This window comes from Gossypium hirsutum, chromosome A10 (assembly GCF_007990345.1).
Source record: "Gossypium hirsutum isolate 1008001.06 chromosome A10, Gossypium_hirsutum_v2.1, whole genome shotgun sequence".
Classification (NCBI taxonomy): Eukaryota; Viridiplantae; Streptophyta; class Magnoliopsida; order Malvales; family Malvaceae; genus Gossypium; species Gossypium hirsutum.
In genome coordinates, this window is record NC_053433.1 from 8635731 (window position 1) to 8658425 (window position 22695).

The 22695-nt window shown below is 34.1% G+C and overlaps 2 protein-coding genes across 5 annotated transcripts; one reads left to right on the forward strand and one right to left on the reverse strand.

Moving 5' to 3' along the window:
• Nucleotides 1-7436: 7436 nt before the first annotated feature.
• Nucleotides 7437-16279, reverse strand: LOC121208616 (uncharacterized). Of its 2 annotated transcripts, XR_005903733.1 has the most exons (4): nucleotides 15134-16279; nucleotides 8633-9636; nucleotides 7870-8034; nucleotides 7437-7741 (listed from the first exon to the last, which is right to left on the reverse strand). XR_005903733.1 is itself a non-coding variant. In XM_041079748.1 (3 exons), exons 1-3 carry the CDS (start codon nucleotides 15348-15350, stop codon nucleotides 7701-7703), a joined length of 423 nt encoding a protein of 140 aa, XP_040935682.1. In that variant the 5' UTR covers nucleotides 15351-16272; the 3' UTR covers nucleotides 7437-7700. The 2 variants fall into 2 exon arrangements, 1 of the variants encoding a protein (XP_040935682.1); XM_041079748.1 differs by lacking the exon at nucleotides 8633-9636 and having other exon boundaries at nucleotides 15134-16272.
• Nucleotides 16280-18181: 1902 nt separating this feature from the next.
• On the forward strand, nucleotides 18182-21550 carry LOC107897497 (probable polyamine transporter At1g31830). Of its 3 annotated transcripts, none has more exons than XM_016822980.2 (3): nucleotides 18182-18353; nucleotides 18757-18899; nucleotides 19888-21550. In XM_016822980.2, exon 3 carries the CDS (start codon nucleotides 19927-19929, stop codon nucleotides 21352-21354), a length of 1428 nt encoding a protein of 475 aa, XP_016678469.1. In that variant the 5' UTR covers nucleotides 18182-18353; nucleotides 18757-18899; nucleotides 19888-19926; the 3' UTR covers nucleotides 21355-21550. The 3 variants fall into 3 exon arrangements, with proteins under 3 accessions (XP_016678469.1, XP_016678470.1, XP_040935683.1); XM_016822981.2 differs by having other exon boundaries at nucleotides 18760-18899; XM_041079749.1 differs by having other exon boundaries at nucleotides 18340-18899.
• Nucleotides 21551-22695: the final 1145 nt, after the last annotated feature.

Below are 22695 nucleotides of genomic sequence, written 5' to 3' on the forward strand. Positions count from 1 at the left end.
AGCCAGATGGATTCAAGGTTGCTGGAAAAGAAAATTGGATTTGCAAACTGACAAAGTCGATTTATGGATTGAAGCAATCTCCGAGACAGTGGTACAAGCGATTTGATCAGTTCATGAAAGGGCAAAGGTACACAAGAAGTAAATTTGATCATTGCGTGTATTTTCAGAAGCTACAAGAAGGAACTTTCATATACTTGCTCTCATATGTTGATGATATGCTAATAGCATCTAAGAGCAAAGTTGAGATTGAAAGATTGAAGACTCAACTCAATCTCGAGTTTGAGATGAAAGATCTAGGAGAAGCTAAAAAGATTCTCGGCATGGAAATATGTAGAGATAGAGCTCATGGCAGAGTTAGCTTGTCTTAGAAGCAGTATTTGAAGAAAGTACTACAGCAGTTTGGTATGAACGAGCAGACCAAACCTGTAAGTACCCCGTTGGCTTCTCATTTCAAGCTTTCTGCACAACTATCTCCTTCGACGAATACGGAACAAGAATACATGTTGCAAGTTCCATATTCTAATGCAGTGGGTAGCTTGATGTATGCAATGGTGTGTACAAGACCCGACATTTCACAGGCAGTTAGTATAGTGAGCAGGTATATGCATAATCCTGGAAAAGGACATTGGCAAGCTGTGAAATGGATTCTACGGTATATTCAGAAGACCGTGGATGTTGGATTACTGTTCAAGCAGGATAGTACACTTGGTAAAGGTGTTATTGGGTACGTTGATTCTGACTATGCCGGTGATTTGGACAAGCGAAGATCAACCACCGGTTATGTGTTTACACTTGCTGGAGGACCAATAAGTTGGAAGTCTACACTACAGTCTACAGTTGCATTGTCAACCACAGAAGCCGAGTACATGGCTGTAACAGAGGCTGTAAAGGAGGCTGTTTGGTTACAAGGTATGGCTAAAACCTTGGGGTTGGTTCAGGAGCATATTAACGTGTATTGTGATAGTCAAAGTGCTATTCATTTAGCAAAGAATCAAGTCTATCATGCACGTACAAAACATATCGACGTACGATTCCATTTTGTGCGGGAAATTATTGAAGAGGGGAAAATTTGTCTTCAGAAGATCAAGACTGCAGATAATCCCGCAGATATGATGACCAAGGTGGTAACAGCAACCAAGTTCGAACATTGTTTGAACTTGATTAATATCCTGCAAGTTTAACAGTTGAAGAAGGCACTATCAAGTATTGTTGTCAAAAGCAGAAAGAATTGTGTGAAGATAAGATTATCCTAATCAAATCTTCAAGGTGGAGATTATTAGAATATACCCATACCCCATACCTTGCCCATACCTTTCCCATACCTACTCATACTTTGGAAAGGTCAAAGTTATGGGCACCAAATATTTATTTAGTGTTGGGCATGGGAAAATAGCAATTTTTGATCCCTAAGTGAATAGTGACTTTGCAAGGTGGCCCTTGAATCTCAACTATAAATAGGCCAACCATTGCTCATTCTCATCATCCCACATTTGCCATTCTCTACTTAAGGCATTGTTCTCTCTCCCTATTTGTAAAGTTTCACTTGTATTTTTGGAGTGAAATATATTTGGTAGTGCCCGAGGACGTAGGCAAGATTTGCCGAACCTCGTTAAAATTCTGGTGTTCTTTACTATTTATTGTTCATATTTTGTGAGTGTGATTGTAGTGATTTATTGTGCTATTAAATTACGATAGAGGGATATTCTGGCTAGGAAAGACTTGGTACTTAAGTGATCCTCGTGATTCACCTCTCTTTCCTGGGAATTGAACTTAGTGTGATTTTTTAGTACAATAATTTTACTCTTTCACACGCTTCCGCACAACAAACTGAATTTATAAATTTTAAAAATAGTGCATTAATAAAATTTGTATGATGGTAAAGAAAACATTAAAAAATTGTAAAAGAGTAACTATTATTGATTTTAGGTTTTATTCACCGTTTGGCTCTTGAACTCTCTCTTTTTTTTTATATTGGTACTTAAATTTTTTTTTGTTTTATTTTAATATCTAAATTATAATTCCATTACACTTTTTTGCCTCTGCCAGTGTTAATAGAAAACAACCATCAGAACATGCTAAGTGTCCTCGTTGACCGCTGATTTGGACTATGATGAGGTTGTTGACCACATTGATTGTGCGTTGACCAGATCAAAAAATTGTAAAAAATAAATATTGTAAATAATTATTAAATATTGTTAAAAATATTTTAAAATTATAAAAAAAATTATAAAACATTATTTAGAATTTGTAAAAATTATTAAAAATTATAAAAATTTAAAAAGTTTCAAATAATTATTAAAAATTGTAAGTAATTATTAAAAATTTTAAAAAATTATTTAAAAATTGTGAATATGTGGTATTTAATCGATAATTTCACAATTTTTAAATAATTTTTACAATTTTTTGATCAAATCATATGTTGTTATTTTTTCAACGCCGCAAATTTGAAAATAATATGCCAAAAAAATCAAGAAAAAAGAATAGATAACATCATAGAAAATCACATTGTATTCTTTTAGAATTTGTAGCGAAAATCGAAGAAGAACAAGAAGAAAAATAATTTAGCTTATTACTTATTTACAATTTTTTAATAATTATTTATGATTTTTAATATTTTTTTAAAAAATTAAATGATGTTTTATTGTTTTTAATATTCAATTGGGACATTGGCATATTTTGATTGGTTGCTATTTTTTTTAACACCGTTAATGGCATGGACCAAAAAAAATTGTAACGGAAAGTTCAGATACGTAGAGGATAAAAAAAGTTACAACTGTAAAAAATAGGTGTAATTCAGATGCTAAACAATGAATAAAGCTTTAATTTTAATGTAAAAACACATGTCACTGAATAAAATATATCGCTTTTCAAAAGAAAAACTTATTAAAAACTCAGAAGTTATAAAAAATACTTAAAAACCTATATTAGATTTATGAGACACGTGAGTAAATAAATAATGGGCCCATTTTGTAGATATGAGCCGAGGCCGAGGAGAGAAGTGAGATGATGCAAAATGAATGGGTGAGATGATGAATCCATGAATTAAATGCTCCCCGACGTGACCGATCCACTCTATGCTTATCTTTAACACCTTGAACATGGGGATGTCCCACTCCAGATTTAATCATAAAATTATTGTGATAGGATATTTGTTTCAACAACGATAAGATATTAGCTCGGGCGAAGCTAGAATAATTTTTAGGGAGTATCAGATGAAATTTTAATTTTTTATAGTCTATATCTTTATAATTTTTAAAGGATTAAATCGAACTTTTATAATTTTAGGAGGCAAAGTAAAATTTTACCTTTACTAATTTAAAATTTTTAAAAAATTTCAAAGGCCTAAATAACAATTTTACATTTTAGAGGGGCTAGGGCCCCTGCCAGCCCCCTAGATTCACCACTGCTCTGACAATCAATCGTCTGGTAAATATACGTTGTTGTCAGCCACGTCGATGATACTCATACATATATCATTCAAACAAAAACATTTCACTCCGAAAAATATAGATATTACATATATATAATAAAGATAATTACATGTTGTTATTTACATATATATGATACTCATACATATAATAACATGTAATCATTTTTATTATATATTATTATAATAAATTAGTTCAAATTAAAGGTTATCTAATTTGGTTAAGATTTATTAAGCTTTAATTTTTAATTAAAGTATGGGTCAAATATATGTAGATACTCTAATAGCTAAGTTCTAATTAATGATGGGCTGATTAAAAATTAGGGCTAATGTGCAAAAATTATAAATTAGGGTTATAGGTCCTAAATTTCATACAATGTAACTTTTTAAATATCCCATCTTTAGAAAATAGAGCAAATTTTCTCTGAATTTCTTTTGTGCTAATTTGGAAGATCAAAACCGTAAAATCTGAAAAATATCAATGAATTGATGGATTTAGGTATGATTCCACATCTAGTTTTTTTTTAATAATTTATTCTTGATGATTTTATATAATAGATCCTGATTTATTAAGTTTTTATATCAAGTTTTTTTTATCGATTCTAACAAGTAGTATTAAAGCTTCGTCATGTCGAATAACTGGAAATTGATTATTATTATTTTTTTTGAAATGATTGATCCATGAAATTTCGTGAGTTTAATATTTCAGGTATATATTGATCTTTGAAGGTTTATATTAAGTTTTCTTTAGATCTTGGTTATCTTGGATTTATATTAAAAATTTTAGGGTTTGAAATATTTGTGTGATCTTAAAAATCAAAGACGATTGAAATTCTTTCATTATTGTATGATTGGATTGAATATGCTTTATTTGTCATATTCTATTGGATTCAATCGTGTCCATGTTTCTGTTCGGCTATTGTATTTTTTTTTCTTTTGTTTGAGTTGCATCCACTATGATCTTTGTTCCTTATAGGTATTGCAGAACATTACGTTTTTGTTTCGGATCATTTATGTGCTTATTATCTCAATACTCTATTTGGTCCAATTTTTTACATACGAGTTCATTAAATAATGGTGTAAAACATGTTTTAATCTCTACTTTTTGCTATTGTCAAGTTTCTTAGTTGAACGTATGACCTTGTTATGTGTAAAAACTTACCAATGAAAGAGAAAAGCATTCTTACCTCGTTTAAGTGGTGTTTTATATGATAATTAAAAAAAAAAGTTGATAGTATAAAAGTTTTCGTGTGTTAGTAACTATATCAAAACTGAATAACAAAGAGTAAATTTAGAATATTGAATGAATGACTGAATATTTTTGTATTATTGATTTCTGAATCAGTACAAAGATATGACTGCTAACCAATTCTACTAATAATATACCAGATTGTATAACAAATTAATAACAACCTAACTAATTCTTGTAATCTAACATTCACACAGTTTCTCAATAGGTAAGACCCGAAGCAGACTATGAAACCGAGTAAACATAAAGACAGACAAGGGTTTTGTGAAAATGTCAGCAACTTGGTCACAGGCTGGGACCTAACTGACAACGAGCGAGCCATCAGCTACCTTTTCGCAGACAAAAAATATATCAAGTTCAACATGTTTGAATTTGGAATGTAAGACCAGATTGGCAGCAACCACTACCGCACTAAAATTGTCACACCAAACGGTAGGTGAATCGACAGAATAAACTTTTAACTCCATTAGCAGAAAGAATAACTAGGTAATATCACTGGTAGCTATAGCAAGACTTCGATATTCAGTCTCTGCTGTCGAATGAGAAACAACTTGTTGCTTTTTTTAACACCACGAGATGGGCGTATCACCAAAATACACACAATACCCTATCTTAGACTGGCGATCATCAAAATCCAATCCCCAGTTGGCATCAGTGTAACCAACGAGAGATAGTTTGTCAGATGGACGAAAAATCAACCCATGATCAATAGTCCCACATAAATACTGTAAGATTCTTTTTAATGCCACAAAATAAACTGAAGTAGGTGCATGCATAAACTGACAAACACGATTCACAGCATAAACAATATCAGGTCTGGTCAAGACCACATATTGAAGTGCACCAGCAAGACTTCGATATTCTATAGGATCAACAAGATGATCACCCTCATCTTTATATAACGCGAACAAACTGATCATTGGTGTGTGGACACTCTTTGTATTAGTCAAAGACCTCCTGTCAACAAGATCTCTGATGCACTTGTACTGTCATAAGTGTAGACTCCCAATGGAAGATCGAATGACTTTAATACCTAAAAAGTAGTGAAGGTCTCCCATGTCCTTTAGGGAAAACTCATTATGTAACAGTTGAATAAAACCACTTATACTGTCAGCCATACTTCTTGTAACAATAATATCATCCACATAAACCAGAACATAGAGGACAAACTCGGTCGTTACTTGAAAAAACAAAAACGCGTCGGATTTGGACAATAGAAATTCGGTAGAAACAAGAAACCATTTCAATTTTTCAAACCAGGTGCGTGGAGCTTGACGTAACCGGTATAAAGCCTTTGTCAGATGATACACCAAGTGCTCACCAGTCGGACCAGACTGAACATAACTTGGAGGTTGGTGTATAGTGAGATCACCATTTAAAAAGGCATTGTTGACATCAACTTGACGAAGTTGCCAACCACGAGAGACAACAATTGCAAATATGGTTCGAATAGTCGCAGGTTTGACCACTAGGCTAAACGTTTCCTTGAAATCACACCTGGGAACCTGTGAACACCCTTTTGCCACCAGTTGAGCCTTTTACCGAGCAATGATCCCATCAGGATTTTTCTTTATTTTGAAGAGCCACTTACATCCTATCACCTTCCGTCCATGAGGTAGAGAAACAAGTATTAGAGCATCAAACTCAGTTTGGACTGCTAGTTTCCATTCTAGATTAGAAGTGTTTCCTCAATCGTGCGTGGTTCATAGTTAACGGCTTTAACAAACAGAACCTTGGGTTTAAAAATCCCAGCCTTAGATCTAGTAATCATAGTATGAGTATTTCCCAGTAGAACAGATGAAAGAGCCGAAGAAACCATGCCAGGAGCAGACGAACCACAAGTATCCATTAGGACCAAGGGCCGAAACTCCTCATGAACAGACCTCAACTCGATCAATAAATCACTTGATGTAGATTGTCTAGAACTATAGTAAGGAGGAGAAGGCAAAACAACAGTGGGTCTCTCGATTATCGTAGTAGGATGGGAGGCAGTAGACTTAACAAAAGGAACATACGTGAAGACAGACGAACTAGGCTCAACAGTGTTTATGGTAGGTGAAGAAAACAAGAACCGACATTCATCAAAAACAACATGACGCGAAACAATTACCTTATCATCTGGTGTAAGACAGTAATAGCCTTTATGTTAGGAGCTATATCTAAAAAATGTACAAGGTTGAGAACGAAAATCCAACATGTGATGCATAAATGGACACAAATATGGGAAACAACAACACCTAAACACCCTTAAATAATTATATGTAGGCTCACAACTATGAATGATCTGATATAGAAACTACCCTTTCAAGACTGGAGTAGGTAGACGATTTATGATATGAACGGCACTACAAAAAGCATAACCCCAATAATCCATGGGCAAATTGGCTTGGGCTAAGAGAGTAAGGCCAGTCTCAACAATGTGTCCATGTTTTCGCTCAGCCACTCCGTTTTGCTTAAACGTATGTGGGCAGGATAGACGATGAAGTATCCCAAGATCAGCTAGAACCGATGTGAATGCACGATACTCACCACCCTAATCACTTTGAAAGCTTTTGATATTTTTTTCCAAACTGAGTTTTGACCATTTTCTAAAACTGAAGAAAACACTCAACTACCTGAAACTTACGTTGAATGAGATAAATCCAAGTGAATCGACTACACATGTAGATAAACGTAACATAATACCAATTATTACCACATACAACTAACGTCAGTCCCCATAAGTCAGAGACAAAAAAATAAAAAAAATCCTTATATTCAGTAGCAGAAGTTGAAAAATGTAGTTTATGATATTTCCCCTTTTGACATGCAATACAAACATTATCAATGCACATTTTATTGGAGATAATTTTACACTTATCAAGAACAATTTTAACAATTGAAGCAATCAGATAACCAAGTTTGCAGTGCCATAATGAAAACACATCATCACCATCATTGCGAGCTTGAAGTCTAATGTTGTGGACAGAAGGAGAATCGACAGATGAAGCATGAGTAACCAGCGAAAAGTAATAGAGCCCGTTACTAGTGTGGCCTCGCAGCAAAATTTCTAGAGTCTGGATGTCCTTAACAACACAATAAGATGGATGAAATTCAAAAAACACATTATTGTCCTTAGCAAACTGAGAGATAGACAACAGATTCTTCCGTATATTTAGAACGTATAGAACATTAAACAGATGAAGCATCTTACTTGTTGTAGGTAAAATAGAATTCCCAACACATGATATTTCTGTAGGAGTCCAATCATCCATGAGAAGATGAGATATACCTGAATACGACATGGATTTATGCAAAGCGGTGGCCTCGCGACAAACATGATGTGTAGCCCTTGAATCAGGATACCAAGATTTGGTCCCTACAGGTATAGGAATATAGAAATTATCATTATCAAAGTTATATTGGCATTGGACCTAGATGTGGTAAAAAAATCAAATGCATAAAAATTAGGGATACGAGGCATCTCAACGCATGATGAGGTATCAAAATCATGAATACGTGCCCTTAGTTTAGTGCGCCACACCACACCAAACCCATAATTTTGTACTAAAATATTTCCAGTGGGCTCAAACCCAACAAGGTTGGCATTCGACCCATTATGTTGCCCAACATTAGAGGCTGTACTAATCGACCGACCATACAGCCCAACCCCATGGCCTGAAGAAAATGGCCTAGAAACACCAAAATAACTAAAGGTATCCGGCCCATATTGCTGACCCAAGGCTGGCAGCAAGGGAGGAGCACTATAAGACGGGCCTGATCCAACAATGGGCCAACCGTTTAACCTTCCCTAATATCATGAGTAGAAGTAAAATGGTTAGAAACCCTAGCAGGTGGCTGAGTAGGCACAGAAAAATTATTTTTCAATTTGCCCCACGAAGAGCTAAAAGAAAACGCTATCAGAGCCGCAACTGAAGGACTGATGTATTGTCTAGGTCCATCGAAAGAGATCGGACCTTTGCAAGTTGACGAACACCAGCCAGGTTCGCCAAAAATAGCTTTATGTGATCCGAGACCAGCATATCTAAACTGCACCGGTGCCATGAATGGAGCAGATGAGTCATCATATTTACGATCAAATCTGTAAAAAACATCATTGTGCCATATGGCCAAACCTAAAGAAGATTTGGCACTAAAGCCAAGTCTGAAAACCTCGTCCACGAGTAGTAGATGGTGGACAGCTACCACGCACGGAGTCCGCCATTGGTGTTGTCAGAGTGGACTCCACTAGATGTGCATGAAAAGACGCGTTAATCACCGCGCGAGCTTGAAAACTCTTAAATTCCATAAGTACATTGATCAGTTTTTATGAAGAAAGAGTTTCAGTCGAAAATTAGGCCAAGGTTAGAACAGTGTCATAATCCAACGAGAGCTCGGTAAGGATGATCTCCACATTCTCTATCTCCGGTACTGCAGATCTAGACGCCTAGAGCAACGCGCAAGTATTCTATATTTTAGTAACATATTCTTTGACAAACATTACCCCTTTCTTGATGGAGTGGAGTTCATGCCTTATTCATGATAACTTTGCTTTAGTGGCAGCACCAAAGAGGTGATTTTCATTGCTCTAGACTTCATACGCCTATTTTGCAGCTGTAAAATAAGATAACAAAGAAGAGCTAATCGTAGAAAGTAACCAATAAGCAAGAAGCTTATCTTGCTGAACAAAGAGAAAGGCATCGATATTCAGAGTTAAACTCCATCTAGAGAAGAAACAAATCGAGGCAGAGCAAGTAACGTCCCTTCTAAATATCCTAGCAATTCATATCCTTCAACTATTTATCTGATATATTGTTGCCATTGCACAAAATTTCCTTCATCCAACTTTACCGTATCATGACAAGGAAAAGTCTAAACCAAACGAGAGCTGGAGAAAGTGGGACTACCAAGGTTAGTAATGGTGAATCAGCAGAATTGGCCATGGATCGACAGTGGGAAGGACCTCCAAGAAATCAGGCGACTGATACCATGTTAGTAACTATATCAAAACTGAATAACAAAGAGTAAATTTATAATATTGAATGAATGATTGAATATTTTTGTATTCTTGACTTCTGGATCAGTACAAAGATAGGACTTATATACATGAGTGAGTGTGACTAACTGCTGCTAACCAATTCTACTAACAATATACCATATTGTATAACAAATTAATAACAACCTAACGTATTCTTATACACTAACATCATGCGTGCTTAATTCATATTATATGTTTCAATTATATATACATATATAATATACACATGTTGTGATAGTTCAATGTATGAAATGCGTTTCTATATTAAACTCTATTAGTTGAGTGTATGTTTTATGAATTTTGATAGGTAAGATATGATATATGCTGTTTTGGAAAATTATATAAATTTATATATATACACAATTATCTTTTAATTTGATTGAAAGATGAAATTAAAAGAAATATTTTGAAACAAACAAATTTCGATTTTGACTTTGGGTTTTAATTAAGGATGTCTAATATTATAAATAGATTAGTTAAAACAAAAACACTACCAAAGTGACCTCTTTTACATAGAATAGTTTGTATTAAAATATCAAGATGATTATATATTTTTTATTCATGCGATTATTAATTGACTTAAAGGTAAGTTAATATTTGACAGAATTTCAACGATATCTGTGGTGATAAACGTGTAACAATCATAAGGTACTTTATGTGATAAATAAGTTAGTCCAAAGATTGATTCATTATTTGAAATAATTTATTGTCAATATTTGATTGCTACTTAATATTACTGTCCAAATACTTGATATTAATGTTGTGTTTGGTATCTTGAGATGGGATTGTCACTATCTTGAATTTATTGTATACTTATTAATATTGATGTGAGCTTGTTTTTTTATTAATTTTTTTCTATATTCAACTAGTTCATCTTCTGTTGCCACAATATTTGCTAACATCAATTCTATATCCATGCTTAATGGGACTAGTTTCAAGGAATGGAGAAGACACTTACTTATAGTGCTGGGCTGTATTGACATAGATCTTGCACTGAGAGAAGAACAACTCGCACCTCTCACTGCGGAAAGTAACCTAATGTTAAAAGGGATTTTAAGATGTGGGATTGTTCAAATCGCATAAGTCTAATGACCATGAAGTATAGCATTCCATAAGCTTTTAAGGGCATAGAATCTGAAGAGATTACTCAGGTCAAGTGTTTCATTGACGAAATTGAGAAACATTTTGCTAGAAATGATAAGATTGAGATAACATCACTTCTGGCTTCTTTGATGTTTATGAAATATAAGGGTAAAAGAAATGTGAGGGAGTACATTATGGAGATGTTCCATGTTGCTTCAAGATTTAAGGCACTTAAGATCGAGCTTTTAGAGGAATTACTTGTTCTTATGGTTTTGGTATCACTTCCTACACTATTTAATCAATTTAAAATTAGTTACAACTGTCAAAAGGAGAAATGGACTCTAAATGAGTTCATTTCTCATTGTGTGCAAGAGGAAGAAAGGTTGAAGCATGATAAGTCTGAAAGTGCTCATTTGACCAATGCTTTTAAAGACAAGGGCTAGAAAAGAAAATATCAGAATGAAGCTACTAAGGGTCTAGCTCAAAAGAAAAAATAACAGGTTACAGAGAGTTGTTTCTTTTGTAAAAAGTTTAGACTCATGAAGAAAGAATGTGCCAAATATCACGCCTGGTGTGCAAAGGAAGGTATAATTCTTACTTTGGTCTGTTTTGAGGTTAATTTAGCTTCAGTATCTAGAAACATTCGGTAGATAGGTTTTGGTGTTACTACTCACATAAGTGTTTCTATTCAAGGTTGCCTAAACGATCGAAGCCAAGTGATAATGAAAAACATATCTTCGTGGGCGATGGAAAATCGATGGAAATGGAAGCAATTGGGCATTTTAGGTCGTTAATAGGAACTGGGTTTTATTTGGATTTAAAAGACACTTTTATTTTACCATCTTTTAGATAGAATTTAATTTTTGTTTCTTTGTTGGAAAAATTTGGATTTTATTGTTCACTTGGAAAGAATTAGTTTACTTTGTCTTTAAATTTGAATGTTTTTGGAAATGGTTAGTTAAATGCTTTTGACAACCTTTATTTGTTAGAAACAGTTGAATCCTATAATGAAACCTAGCATGTGGAATCACTTGGTATTAAACACAAATTAAATAAGAAAATTCGACATCATTATGGCATAAGCCCTTAGGTCATATCTCAAAAGGTAGAGTTGAACGCCTTATGTCTGATGGTATTTTAAAGTCTCTTGACTTCACAGACTTTGGTGTTTGCGTCGGTTGTATTAAGGGAAAAAAGACCAAAACCAAGAGATTGGGTGCCAACAGATCTTCAAATGTCTTAGAATTAATTTATACTGTTATGTGTACCTATATCTCATTCATGAGAAATCTTAGTCTCTAGAAGTGTTTAAAGCTTATAAAGCTAAAGTTGAGAATCAAGTCAACAAAAGGATTAAAAACATCATATCTGATCGTGGTGGTGGGTACTACGGTAGATATGATAGCTCAAGTGAACAACGTCTAGGACCATTTGTAAAGTTCCTAGAGGAATGCGGTATTGTTCCACAGTATACCATGCTAGGATCACCCAATATAATGGTATAGCTAAAATATGAAATAGGACTCTTAAGGATATGGTAAGAAGCATGATTGCTCATTCTACCTTACCCGAGTCCGTTTTGGGACAAAAATTAAACACAACAACTTACATTTTGAATAGAGTACCCATTAAAGCAACTGCAAAAACATCTTATGAACTTTGGACAGGTAAAAAACTTAGTCTAAAGCACTTTCACATTTAGGGATGTTTAGCTAAGGCAAGGTCTTACAGGCCACATGAAAAAAATATTAGACTCTAAAATAGTGGGAAGCTACTTTATTGGTTATTCTGAGTGACCTAGGGCTATAAGTTTTATGATCCCACAATTCGGAATATTTTTTAGACAAGAACTGTAACATTTTTTAGGATATTAAGTTTGGAGGGGAAATAAGGTTAGAGACATTGCTTCTGAGGAGGAATTAGATTCTAACTCAGCTCTTGCTATCACTTTTGATGATGTTTAGGTGCTCATGTCTATCATTGATCAAGAAGTGAATTTAGAACCTCAACAAGACAATGTTGAACAACTTCCTGTTCAATATGAGTTAATTATTTCAGAAGAACAAACTTAACAAACTCAACAATAAGTGCCATTAATGAGATCTACGAGAGAAAGGAGAAATAATATTCTAGACTATTATGTTGTATTTCTCCAAAAACATGAAGATAACAATAAAATGATGGAAGACGATCCAATCAACTTTCGTCAGGCCATGAAAAGTTCTAATTCTCAAAAGCGGATTAATGCTATGAAAGAAGAGTATAAGTCTATGTAGGATAATAAAGTTTGGGAACTTGTCCCATTACTTGAAGGTGCAAAACCAATTGGTTGTAAATGGATATTTAAAACCAAGAGGGATGTAAATGGTAATGTAGAGAGGTATAAGGCGCGTCATGTAATTGTCTCGTCCAGTTTTGAGATGAATATTGTTAATGATTGAATGTATCACGAATTCAGTGGGAGTAAGCATATATTTTTGGTTTTATATGTTGATGATTTTGCTTGTCATTAATGATATAGGTTTATTACACAAAACTAAGAGGTTTTTATCTAAGCATTTTGATATGAAAGATCTTGGGACACCTATTTTGTTTTAGGAATCCAGATACATTGATATCGATCTCAGGGTATTCTTAGATTGTCACAAAAAAACTATATCGTTAAAGTACTCAAAAGGTTTGGAACGCAAAGTTATTAACCAGGTGACACCTCTATTACTAAAGAAGATAAATTTAATCTTACTCAATGCCCTAAAAGTAACCTTGAAATTCAAGAAATGCAATAGATTCCCTATGCATCAAATGTTGGGAGTCTAATGTATGCTCAAATATGTACGTGTCTGGATATTGTGTACATTGTTAGGATGTTAGGAAAATATTTAAGCAACCCTGGTATGAACCATTGGACAATAGCCAAGAGGGTTATGAGGTATCTTCAGAGAATAAAAGATTACATGCTCACTTATAAGAGATCAAATCATTTGAAAGTCATAGGGTATTCTTTAATTTGATTTCATTGAGTGCTAAGATAGCAGGAAATCTATATTAAGCTATTTACCTATTAGTTGGAGGAGTTATATCCTAAAAAAGTGTCAATCAGACACTTGTAGCATCTTCCACTATGGCAGCAGAGTTTGTTACATGCTATGAGGCATTAAACCATGGAATATGGTTGCTAAACTTTGTCACTGTGCAGAGCATTTTTGAAAATATAGAAAGACCACTCAAAATATTTTGTGACAATAAGTCAGTAGTGTTGTATTCCAACAATAACAAGAGTTCATCAAAGTCAAAGCATATTAACATAAAATTCTTGGTTGTGAAAGAAAGTGCGAAATGGACAAATATCTATAGAACATGTTGGGATAAACTCAATGATACTGGATCCGCTCACAAAAGGTTACCACCCAAGGTCTTCCATGAGCACACTGCTCATATAAGTGTTACATTATTTGAGGACATCCTGGTTTAGTAGGAACTTATATTTTATTTGCTTTATGTTTGTTTTCATACATTTATATATTTGGTTATTTTCTGATCATAAATGAAGTATTTAGTTTATTCACTCTATTTGATACTAACCTCACCTAAGTTTAAGAAGGACCAGTTGGAAATAGGCATGTTTAGTTTACATTGCATGTAATTTTCATGCTACACATCCATGCTTGATCTATGTAATTCGGTTATGTTAATATATGTGATCAGGGATGGTGGGTTATTAAATAAAGTAAAACTAATAAACGAAATTATTAAATAAAGTATGGGTCAAATATGTGTAGATACTCTAGTAACTAATTTCTAATTAATGGTGGGTTATAGTCTCCAAATTACACATAATGTAACTTTTCTAATATCCCATCTTTAGAAAAAAGAGCAAATTTTCTCTGAATTTCTTGTGTGCTAATTTGGAAGATCAAAATCGTAAGATCCAAAAAATATCAAGGAATTAATGAATTCAGTTATGCTTTGCATATAGTTTTTATTCATGATTTGTTATTGATAATTTTACATAATAGATTCTAATTTATAAATTTTTGTATCAAGTTTTTTTTACGGTTCTAACACGAAAAACCATGTGTGGAAGAAGTAAATGAAGAAGGATTGTTGAGAAAAAGATAGTCGAAAGGGAAAGAGATTGGGAAGCCAAATGGATCACCTTATTATGGGGTTTAAAAAGTTATAAAAAGTTAACTTTCATAAGCCACATGTCCTTTTTTTTTTACAGTTTTTTAACCTGAATTGTTCCACTCTCATCTACTCACTCCTATTATCCATGATAAGGTTTGTAAAACCACAAAAAAACAAAATAAGCATATAACCATGCATGTCATTAGGAAAGTAAGCAAACATTACATACCCCTTGAGGACCTAACAACTATTGTATCATACTCGCCCAAAGGAATGCTGACAGTAGGGGAAGAAATAGGCTTCTCCAATTCTGGCCTCAGTATAGGTACCATGCGTGGAGACCTAGGAGGGATTTGCCATTTATGATCCGAGAGCCCAACATAATTTGGAATGAAATTCCAATGCTCTAGATACAAACTCTGAAGATATTTGGCTACAACATTCATCGATTCATAAAGCCAAGAATGCTCACAATGTTTTCAACACCTAATATTCTTTATTCCATCTATAAAATTTAGAGGGGTATATCTTATCGCCTTTTTGTCACGAAGACAATAATGGAATACCCCACGAAGGGAGATATCCTGATGAATGACTAAGAAACCATTATGATTGAGGAGATCGTGAATACCTCCCCCTTCATGAATGTCCTCCAACTTGGGACAGTGGAGATAGCGGGAGGGCACAAGCCTTCTCCATTTAATGGATAATCTAAATGACTCTCCCAACTTCAAATCCATAAATACGTCTTAGGATCTAGTTTCAACTTTATATTTCCTCCACCATAAATAAGTTTATCTGTTTCCTTCTTTTCGACCACAAAGTACCACCCCAGCGATTTTCTTTCTCTTGAAGGGTATACATGTATTGAAATAACGCCACGTTGGGTCATATACCCCTTAGCCCGCATTTGATTATGAATCTAATTATTAACCACCACAAGCTTCCCACTATCTGTTCGGGTGCCGAACAGATAGAATTTAACAAATTCATAACAAACTGATGAGGTGGCAAATAAAACCCTACTTCCAACAAGTATAGTGATAGGAAAAATCCTAGCCTTCCCCCACCATATTGTGGCCCAAATACAGAACTCAAGTAATGCTTCCCTCTTGGAATATTAAACTCATAATTGGGATGCTTTGGATGCCTTGCAAAGAGATCCCTGCACCTTAACACCCTTTGTATTTCCTGTTCTGTTGTATTACAATGACATTCATTGATTGCCAACGGTTCAGAGAAAGCCTTCAAATGTTCAGGGATTTTCTCCTTTTCTCGCTAATTGTCGAAGTTCTTCTTAGATTGTTCACTGTTGCTCCATTAGTCGTCATCTCCCTACTGTTGATAATAAAATACCTACCTCCGTGCCTTTGTGATGAAGACCTACCAATTCTTCCATGTCTTTTCTCAACTTTAACCATTTTCCTGCAAAATTGTGAAAACAAGAACGAAATAAAGAAAATCTTTATTTGCAACTATAAAGAAGGAACCCTAAGCAACAGAAAAGCACAAACCAAAAAAACAACAAAACTAGTTTTAGAGAAGTTAAGAACCCAAATTTATAGATTTTTTAATATGCCCTTTTAAACGCACCGTTTTGAGAACAAAAAATCTTAACAAATAGCATTTGGCCACTTGTACAGTGTCAAATGCTCCTCATCATGGCTACTCTTCCCTAAAACTTCGCATTTATGCTTGTCTTTTTAAAGGGAATCTAGTGTTCCTTCATTTTCTTTGGTGGGACAAACCTTAATCAAAATTCAAATAATGTCTCACGAAAGACTATTTTATAATCTTTCATTTGACTCGGGGGAGGGGTTATTGTTATACCTTGCCACCACTCGAACATGTGTCAGCACAAGTCACATTTGACCTTCGCATTGATTCCTATTGAAGTAGCATTCTAGCAGGTCACCTGCTTTCAGTACCTTTTGACAATACCACCCATTCTACCTATAAGGAGTCACCCACCTGTATTTAAGTGTGAATGCTCTTCTAGTGTGAACACACTTCTAAGACAATAAGGAGCCCATTTAGGTATAACAACCTCGTGCTAATAAAATCTCATGATACATACCTATGATTATCTTTTACGCATTTAGTGAGGCTAAATGTATATCCTGCCACATCATACTAACGAATAATGAACCTATCTTATAAATGCCTTGACAAATGATGAAAAAGGAAATAATCTTTTAACACTCTAAAGTTACTCTGGGCAATAATCTTCTTGATCAGCCTGCCTCTTTGCCCCTGTTTCAGCTCGCAGTCTCTTTAGGTTAATCGACTTTCATTGCACCACAACGATCTCCTTTTTACTCGTCGTTATCTTCCTTATTTGTTGTATGCTTCATTAATAATTTTACATCATAAAAAAAACAGTATTTTGAATACTCATGAATTATTAACTTTTAAACCAAAGAATTGATTTTTCGATTTTTCAATTTTTTAGGCGTAGTTATGGATTATTTTTAGTAATTGGGAATGAAAATCTTGAAACTTTACAATCACAAGTGAAATTAGGATCTTGCTATGCCTGTCTTAAATAGTATTTAAAAAATAAATAATTTTGAAATTGATAAGATTTCAAACCGTTGGTAAAAAAAAAAAACTAAATAAGTACCTTTCAATAAAAAGAATGTGACCAAATATTGAAAATTTAAAATTGTTGAAAAAAATTGTAGTTGACATGATGCGTAAAAACTAATGCATGCCTTATGGATGACAAATCGACAAAGGTGGAGTGAAAATAGTGGAGATCTGCAAAAATGCCAGGGAAGATGCTACCTAAACTTGTTTGGAATGTGACCGACAAAACTCTAATTTTTCAATTTATTATATTTCTCTTGTTTCAGTGTACATCTTTTAAAAACGTCTCAAACTTATTTCCTTTTTTCAGATAAGTCCTTATACTATTATATGTAAATAAGTTTTTATTTCAACTGAAAATATTGATCTATATTATGAGTTTCTTCACATATAAATTATAAAAAGATAAAGTTTAATGACTTTTGTTTTTAATTTTAACACTTTCAAAATAAATTTTAAAATTTACTCAGAAAACTACCTATTTTCTTTTTATCACATTTTACTTACTTTTCACAGTGGACTGAGAATTGAGATGTGGTATTAACAATTTGACCAGTATTTTTTAATTGGGTTAACAATTGAAAACAAGGACATTTTAGTCAAAATTCTGAAATAAGAGAACCAAAAAGTAAAACTGCCCCAAAATGAAAAATATAAAGTAAACACATTAAAGCTGACAAATTAACTTGGACGTCAAACTTTTTCCTGCCTATAATAACGTGGCCACTGAGTCTGAGTGGAACACTTTTATAAAGGTGAGTCGAGTCTCCGGCGACCCACAACTTGCCTGCCACTCTTCCCCTTAGTCGAATTCATTTCCTCGCAAACCTAACCCAAATTCAAGACGTTGCTCTGCTCAGGTATTCTTATTATTATAATAATTCTTTGGTATTTTTGTCTCCAATTTTTTAAGCTGGGTTTTCCCCCCTTTATAGTTGATTAGTTTATGTTTTGCTCACACGGCTAGCGTGGTAGACATTGTCTTCTCCCTTAAATTATTGCCATCCAAAACTCTTCACGTCTCCTTCAGTCCCCGTTCATTTTACTTTTCCTATTTTGACCAAAATGTTAGATAAAGAAACCATTTTTGAAACTATGCAAACCCTTTATAAATTAATGCAAGTAAAATAGAAAAAATGATGTCTTTTTCCTCATACAACTTTTCTTCACTTTGGAATCTGTAGTAGATCAGGTTGCCGACTGTTTGTTTGCTTACTACTTGTTTTGATTCTGACTGAATTTGATCTGATGTTGGTATGGTAGAAGTTGTTAGTGAAGTTTCCGGTGACCCACAAACTTCGGGTCAACCAGCTGCTGGCTGTGTAAGTCCACAGAATCAGCTTGTTTCAGTATCACAGATACAGACTACCGTTGATACGAAACATCCGAGTTCCGAGGAGGATGAGGTGATCTGCATGCCTTTGAGCTTTCCGGCTGTTTTATATCTTTGTTGTTATGTTATTTTCTTTTTGATGGCTTAAAAGTTGCAATTTGCTATTTGCTATAAGGTGATAGTAAGCATCTGAGTTCCGAAGAGGATGAGGTAATCGACCTGCCTCTGCTGCCTGGTTTAGGGTGTTTATCAGATCTCCGGCTGTTGTTCAGCTTTAATGTTTTTTTTTTTGCTTGCTTTCGTCATGGTATTTTCTTTTTGATTTGCTATAAAGTGATGATAAGCAATAGAAGCCGACTTATGTTAATTGGTTCTAAATGAGTGAATGGCAGCAATACCATCATGGTTCTCTTACATTATATATAAAGAGTAAAATCATTCATTTGTTCATCTAAGAAAACAGAAATTTTAGTTGTTATTCTTCACATATGTTTTCTTAGAAGATTAAGTTCCATCCAAGTGACAGCGAAGAAGTAAAACTAAGGTCCTTAGGTGCTCGCCTGCTAGAAGAGGTGCATTAGAAGCTGGCCTCTCTTTCTCTTTTTATAAATCGTTTCTTTGTAGAGATACATAGTTTTCTCTCAGTCTACCATCTCTTATTATCAATTGCAAGTTGCGAGGAAAGTTAGATATGCTTTTGTTTAAATTGAAACACTGTGTTCTGCGTTTTAAACAATGAGTTTCTGGGTTAGAAGTATCTCAACACATGGTTTATGTTGATAGTTTATCAAGGTTGCAGCTGATCCATCTCTAATCGAGCTGCTTTTGTAATATTGCAATACACGGCAGAGCTTTGGCTATTGCGAAACATTTTATTTTTGGGTATTTTCATCTGCTTTCGGAATGCTTGAGAACTAATTATTTTACTTTCACCATTTTGATGGATTTGCATGAGGCATATATATTTTAGTAGTTCTTTGAAGTTGTGGCTCTTTGTGCTTTTGAAACAAGGACTAAAGAAACCAAATTGTTGTTTTGCTAAGAACTTGATTCTCTTGCAGAAGTTGAGACACACACCAAACGCGAGAGCTTCTTCCGCAATGGGGCAGTATGACAGTGCTGAATATGTTACTATTGGTGAAGTGCCAACTCCCCCGGCAGATAACTTCAAGAAAGTCTCAGTTTTACCACTTATTTTCCTGATCTTCTATGAGGTTTCTGGAGGTCCATTCGGGGTGGAGGACAGTGTCCAAGCTGCCGGACCATTTCTTGCTCTTCTCGGTTTTTTGGTGTTTCCATTCATCTGGAGCATTCCGGAAGCATTAATAACTGCTGAGATGGGCACTATGTTCCCTGAAAATGGTGGTTATGTTGTTTGGGTTGCATCTGCATTAGGTCCCTATTGGGGGTTTCAGCAAGGCTGGATGAAATGGCTGAGTGGGGTCATTGATAATGCTTTATATCCTGTTTTGTTTCTTGACTATTTAAAGTCTGCAATCCCTGCATTAGGAGGTGGCTGGCCAAGAATCTTTGCCGTGCTAGCTTTAACGTTAGTGCTCACATACATGAACTATAGGGGTTTAACAATTGTAGGATGGGTTGCTGTTCTTCTCGGGGTTTTCTCGATCCTTCCTTTTGTGGTCATGGGGTTTGTGTCGATTCCAAAATTAAAGCCTTCAAGATGGCTTGTGGTAAACATGCATCATGTGGATTGGAATTTATATTTGAACACGCTCTTTTGGAATCTAAACTATTGGGACTCTATAAGTACTCTTGCTGGAGAGGTAGAGAACCCAAAAAAAACTCTCCCAAAAGCATTGTTTTACGCTTTGATCTTAGTGGTGGTTGGGTATTTCTTTCCGCTTTTAGTTGGCACGGGGGCTCTTCCCCTTGATCGTGAGCTGTGGACTGATGGTTATTTCTCGGACATAGCTAAATTGCTGGGTGGAGTTTGGTTGAGATGGTGGATCCAAGCAGCTGCAGCAATGTCAAATATGGGGATGTTTGTGGCTGAGATGAGTAGTGACTCTTTCCAACTTTTGGGAATGGCTGAGCGTGGGATGCTGCCTGAGTTCTTTAGCAAGAGGTCTCGCTATGGAACTCCTCTAATCGGGATCTTATTTTCGGCTTCAGGCGTTTTATTGTTGTCATGGTTGAGCTTTCAAGAGATTGTAGCTGCAGAGAACTTCTTGTATTGTTTCGGGATGATTTTGGAGTTCATAGCATTCATACGTCTAAGGATGAAATATCCAGCTGCATCACGACCTTACAAAATACCCGTTGGAACAGTTGGGTCGATTCTCATGTGCATTCCTCCAACCATATTGATTTGTGTTGTCTTAGCTATTTCTTCACTCAAAGTTGCAGTGATTAGCCTTGTCGCGGTTGTAATTGGCCTTGTAATGCAGCCTGGTCTCAAGTACGTTGAGAAAAGAAGATGGCTCAAGTTCTCTACTAGCGCAAACCTTCCCGACCTACACAACGATTCCCCATTAAGATCACATATCGTGATCAAAACTCAAAGGTAAAGTTCTTGGTCAATTCGCGAGCCCATATACTCCATTGAAAAGGTGTTTTAGTTGTAGTTTATGCAAAAGCCTAAACAAGCATGTTTATTGCTGAATTTGATATTGTCAGAATTAATTGGACCGATTGAATCGGAGATCAACTGTCACAGTTTCCAACCAATAAGAAACCGACTGCTATCGGTTATAATTGCTTTCATATCCTTTGGCTAGTCTATGATTTTTATTTCTGAAATTTTATTTTATTTCAAAATGAAATCATTGCACATAATTTTATTTTTTGCATTAATTCAACCGCTAGTTTTATGTTAAAGATTTGTGAGGCTTTCAATTGAGATTTGCAAATTTAAAATTTTAGTTTTTATATTTTATTTTTGTTCCTTCTGTTCAGTTCTGCTCCTCGCGTTTCGCGTGGCAATTATTAAAGGGGAAATCATTATTTTATCCCTTAATAATTACAATATTTAAATTTAGTCTTTACTCTAAAAAATATATACAATTTGAAAAAAATAAGAAAAATCTAATATTTTTTCATATTGTCAATAGAAACCTTTTTTTTTAAAGTTAAATTTTTTTCAAATTTCCAAGAATTTTAAAAATTTCCAATTTTTTTATATTTTATAATTAAATTTTATAAAAATATTTTTGATATATAATTCATTTGATTTAAATTTAAAAATACTTATTTAAATAAGATTTAATGTGAACAGTACAAATAGGGGAGACTTTATTATGGAAAAATATTTAGTATTTTATTAATGATGTTTTTAAACTTCACAAGTAAAGTTAGGAAATTGATAAATGTCTTAGGCTCCGTTCGGCCTTGCTTCTGTGATGGGTTTTTGCCTAAAAATCACTTTTTTTTAAAAGCATTAAAGAATAGCCTCCATCTTTGACCATTTTTTAACTTAACAAAATCACTTTTTTACGGATGAAGAAGTAGCAAATTTGCCACTTTTTTTAAGCTAAAAGTGCTTTTGGCATTATGTGACTTTTTTAACCTTATGTTTTCTTCTTTCCAGCAGATTATAAGACTGCTAAAGTTATAATAAATAATTAATATTAATTACTTAGAATTATTTAAAATTAATATTATATATTAAAATATTAACAATAAGTTATAATAAATTATTTTTTATATTATTACTAAAATATTATAATATTAACTAATTTAAATATTATTTAAATACATATTTGTTACTTTATAATATCATGTCTAAAATGGACATTTTATTTCTCAAAAGTACTTTTTGACAGCAATACCAAACACTCAAATTTTAAATTAAACTTTTCAAAAGCACTTCTCAAAAGTACTTTTCCACAGCACTTTTCAAAAGTACTTAT

What these genes read in the sequence shown, in the direction of transcription:
- LOC107897497 (XM_041079749.1), top strand. Translation starts at nt 18,750, where the DNA reads ATGGTAGAAGTTGTTAGTGAAGTTTCCGGTGACCCACAAACTTCGGGT. An exon ending in CGAGTTCCGAGGAGGATGAG is followed by an intron (nt 18,900 to 19,887) that starts GTGATCTGCATG and finishes ATTCTCTTGCAG; the next exon opens with AAGTTGAGACACACACCAAA.
- LOC121208616 (XM_041079748.1), bottom strand. Translation starts at nt 15,350, where the DNA reads ATGAATGTTGTAGCCAAATATCTTCAGAGTTTGTATCTAGAGCATTGG. An exon ending in AGTTGTTAGGTCCTCAAGGG is followed by an intron (nt 8,035 to 15,133) that starts GTATGTAATGTT and finishes CTATACCTGTAG; the next exon opens with GGACCAAATCTTGGTATCCT. An exon ending in TTCTATTTTACCTACAACAA is followed by an intron (nt 7,742 to 7,869) that starts GTAAGATGCTTC and finishes TGTGTTGTTAAG; the next exon opens with GACATCCAGACTCTAGAAAT.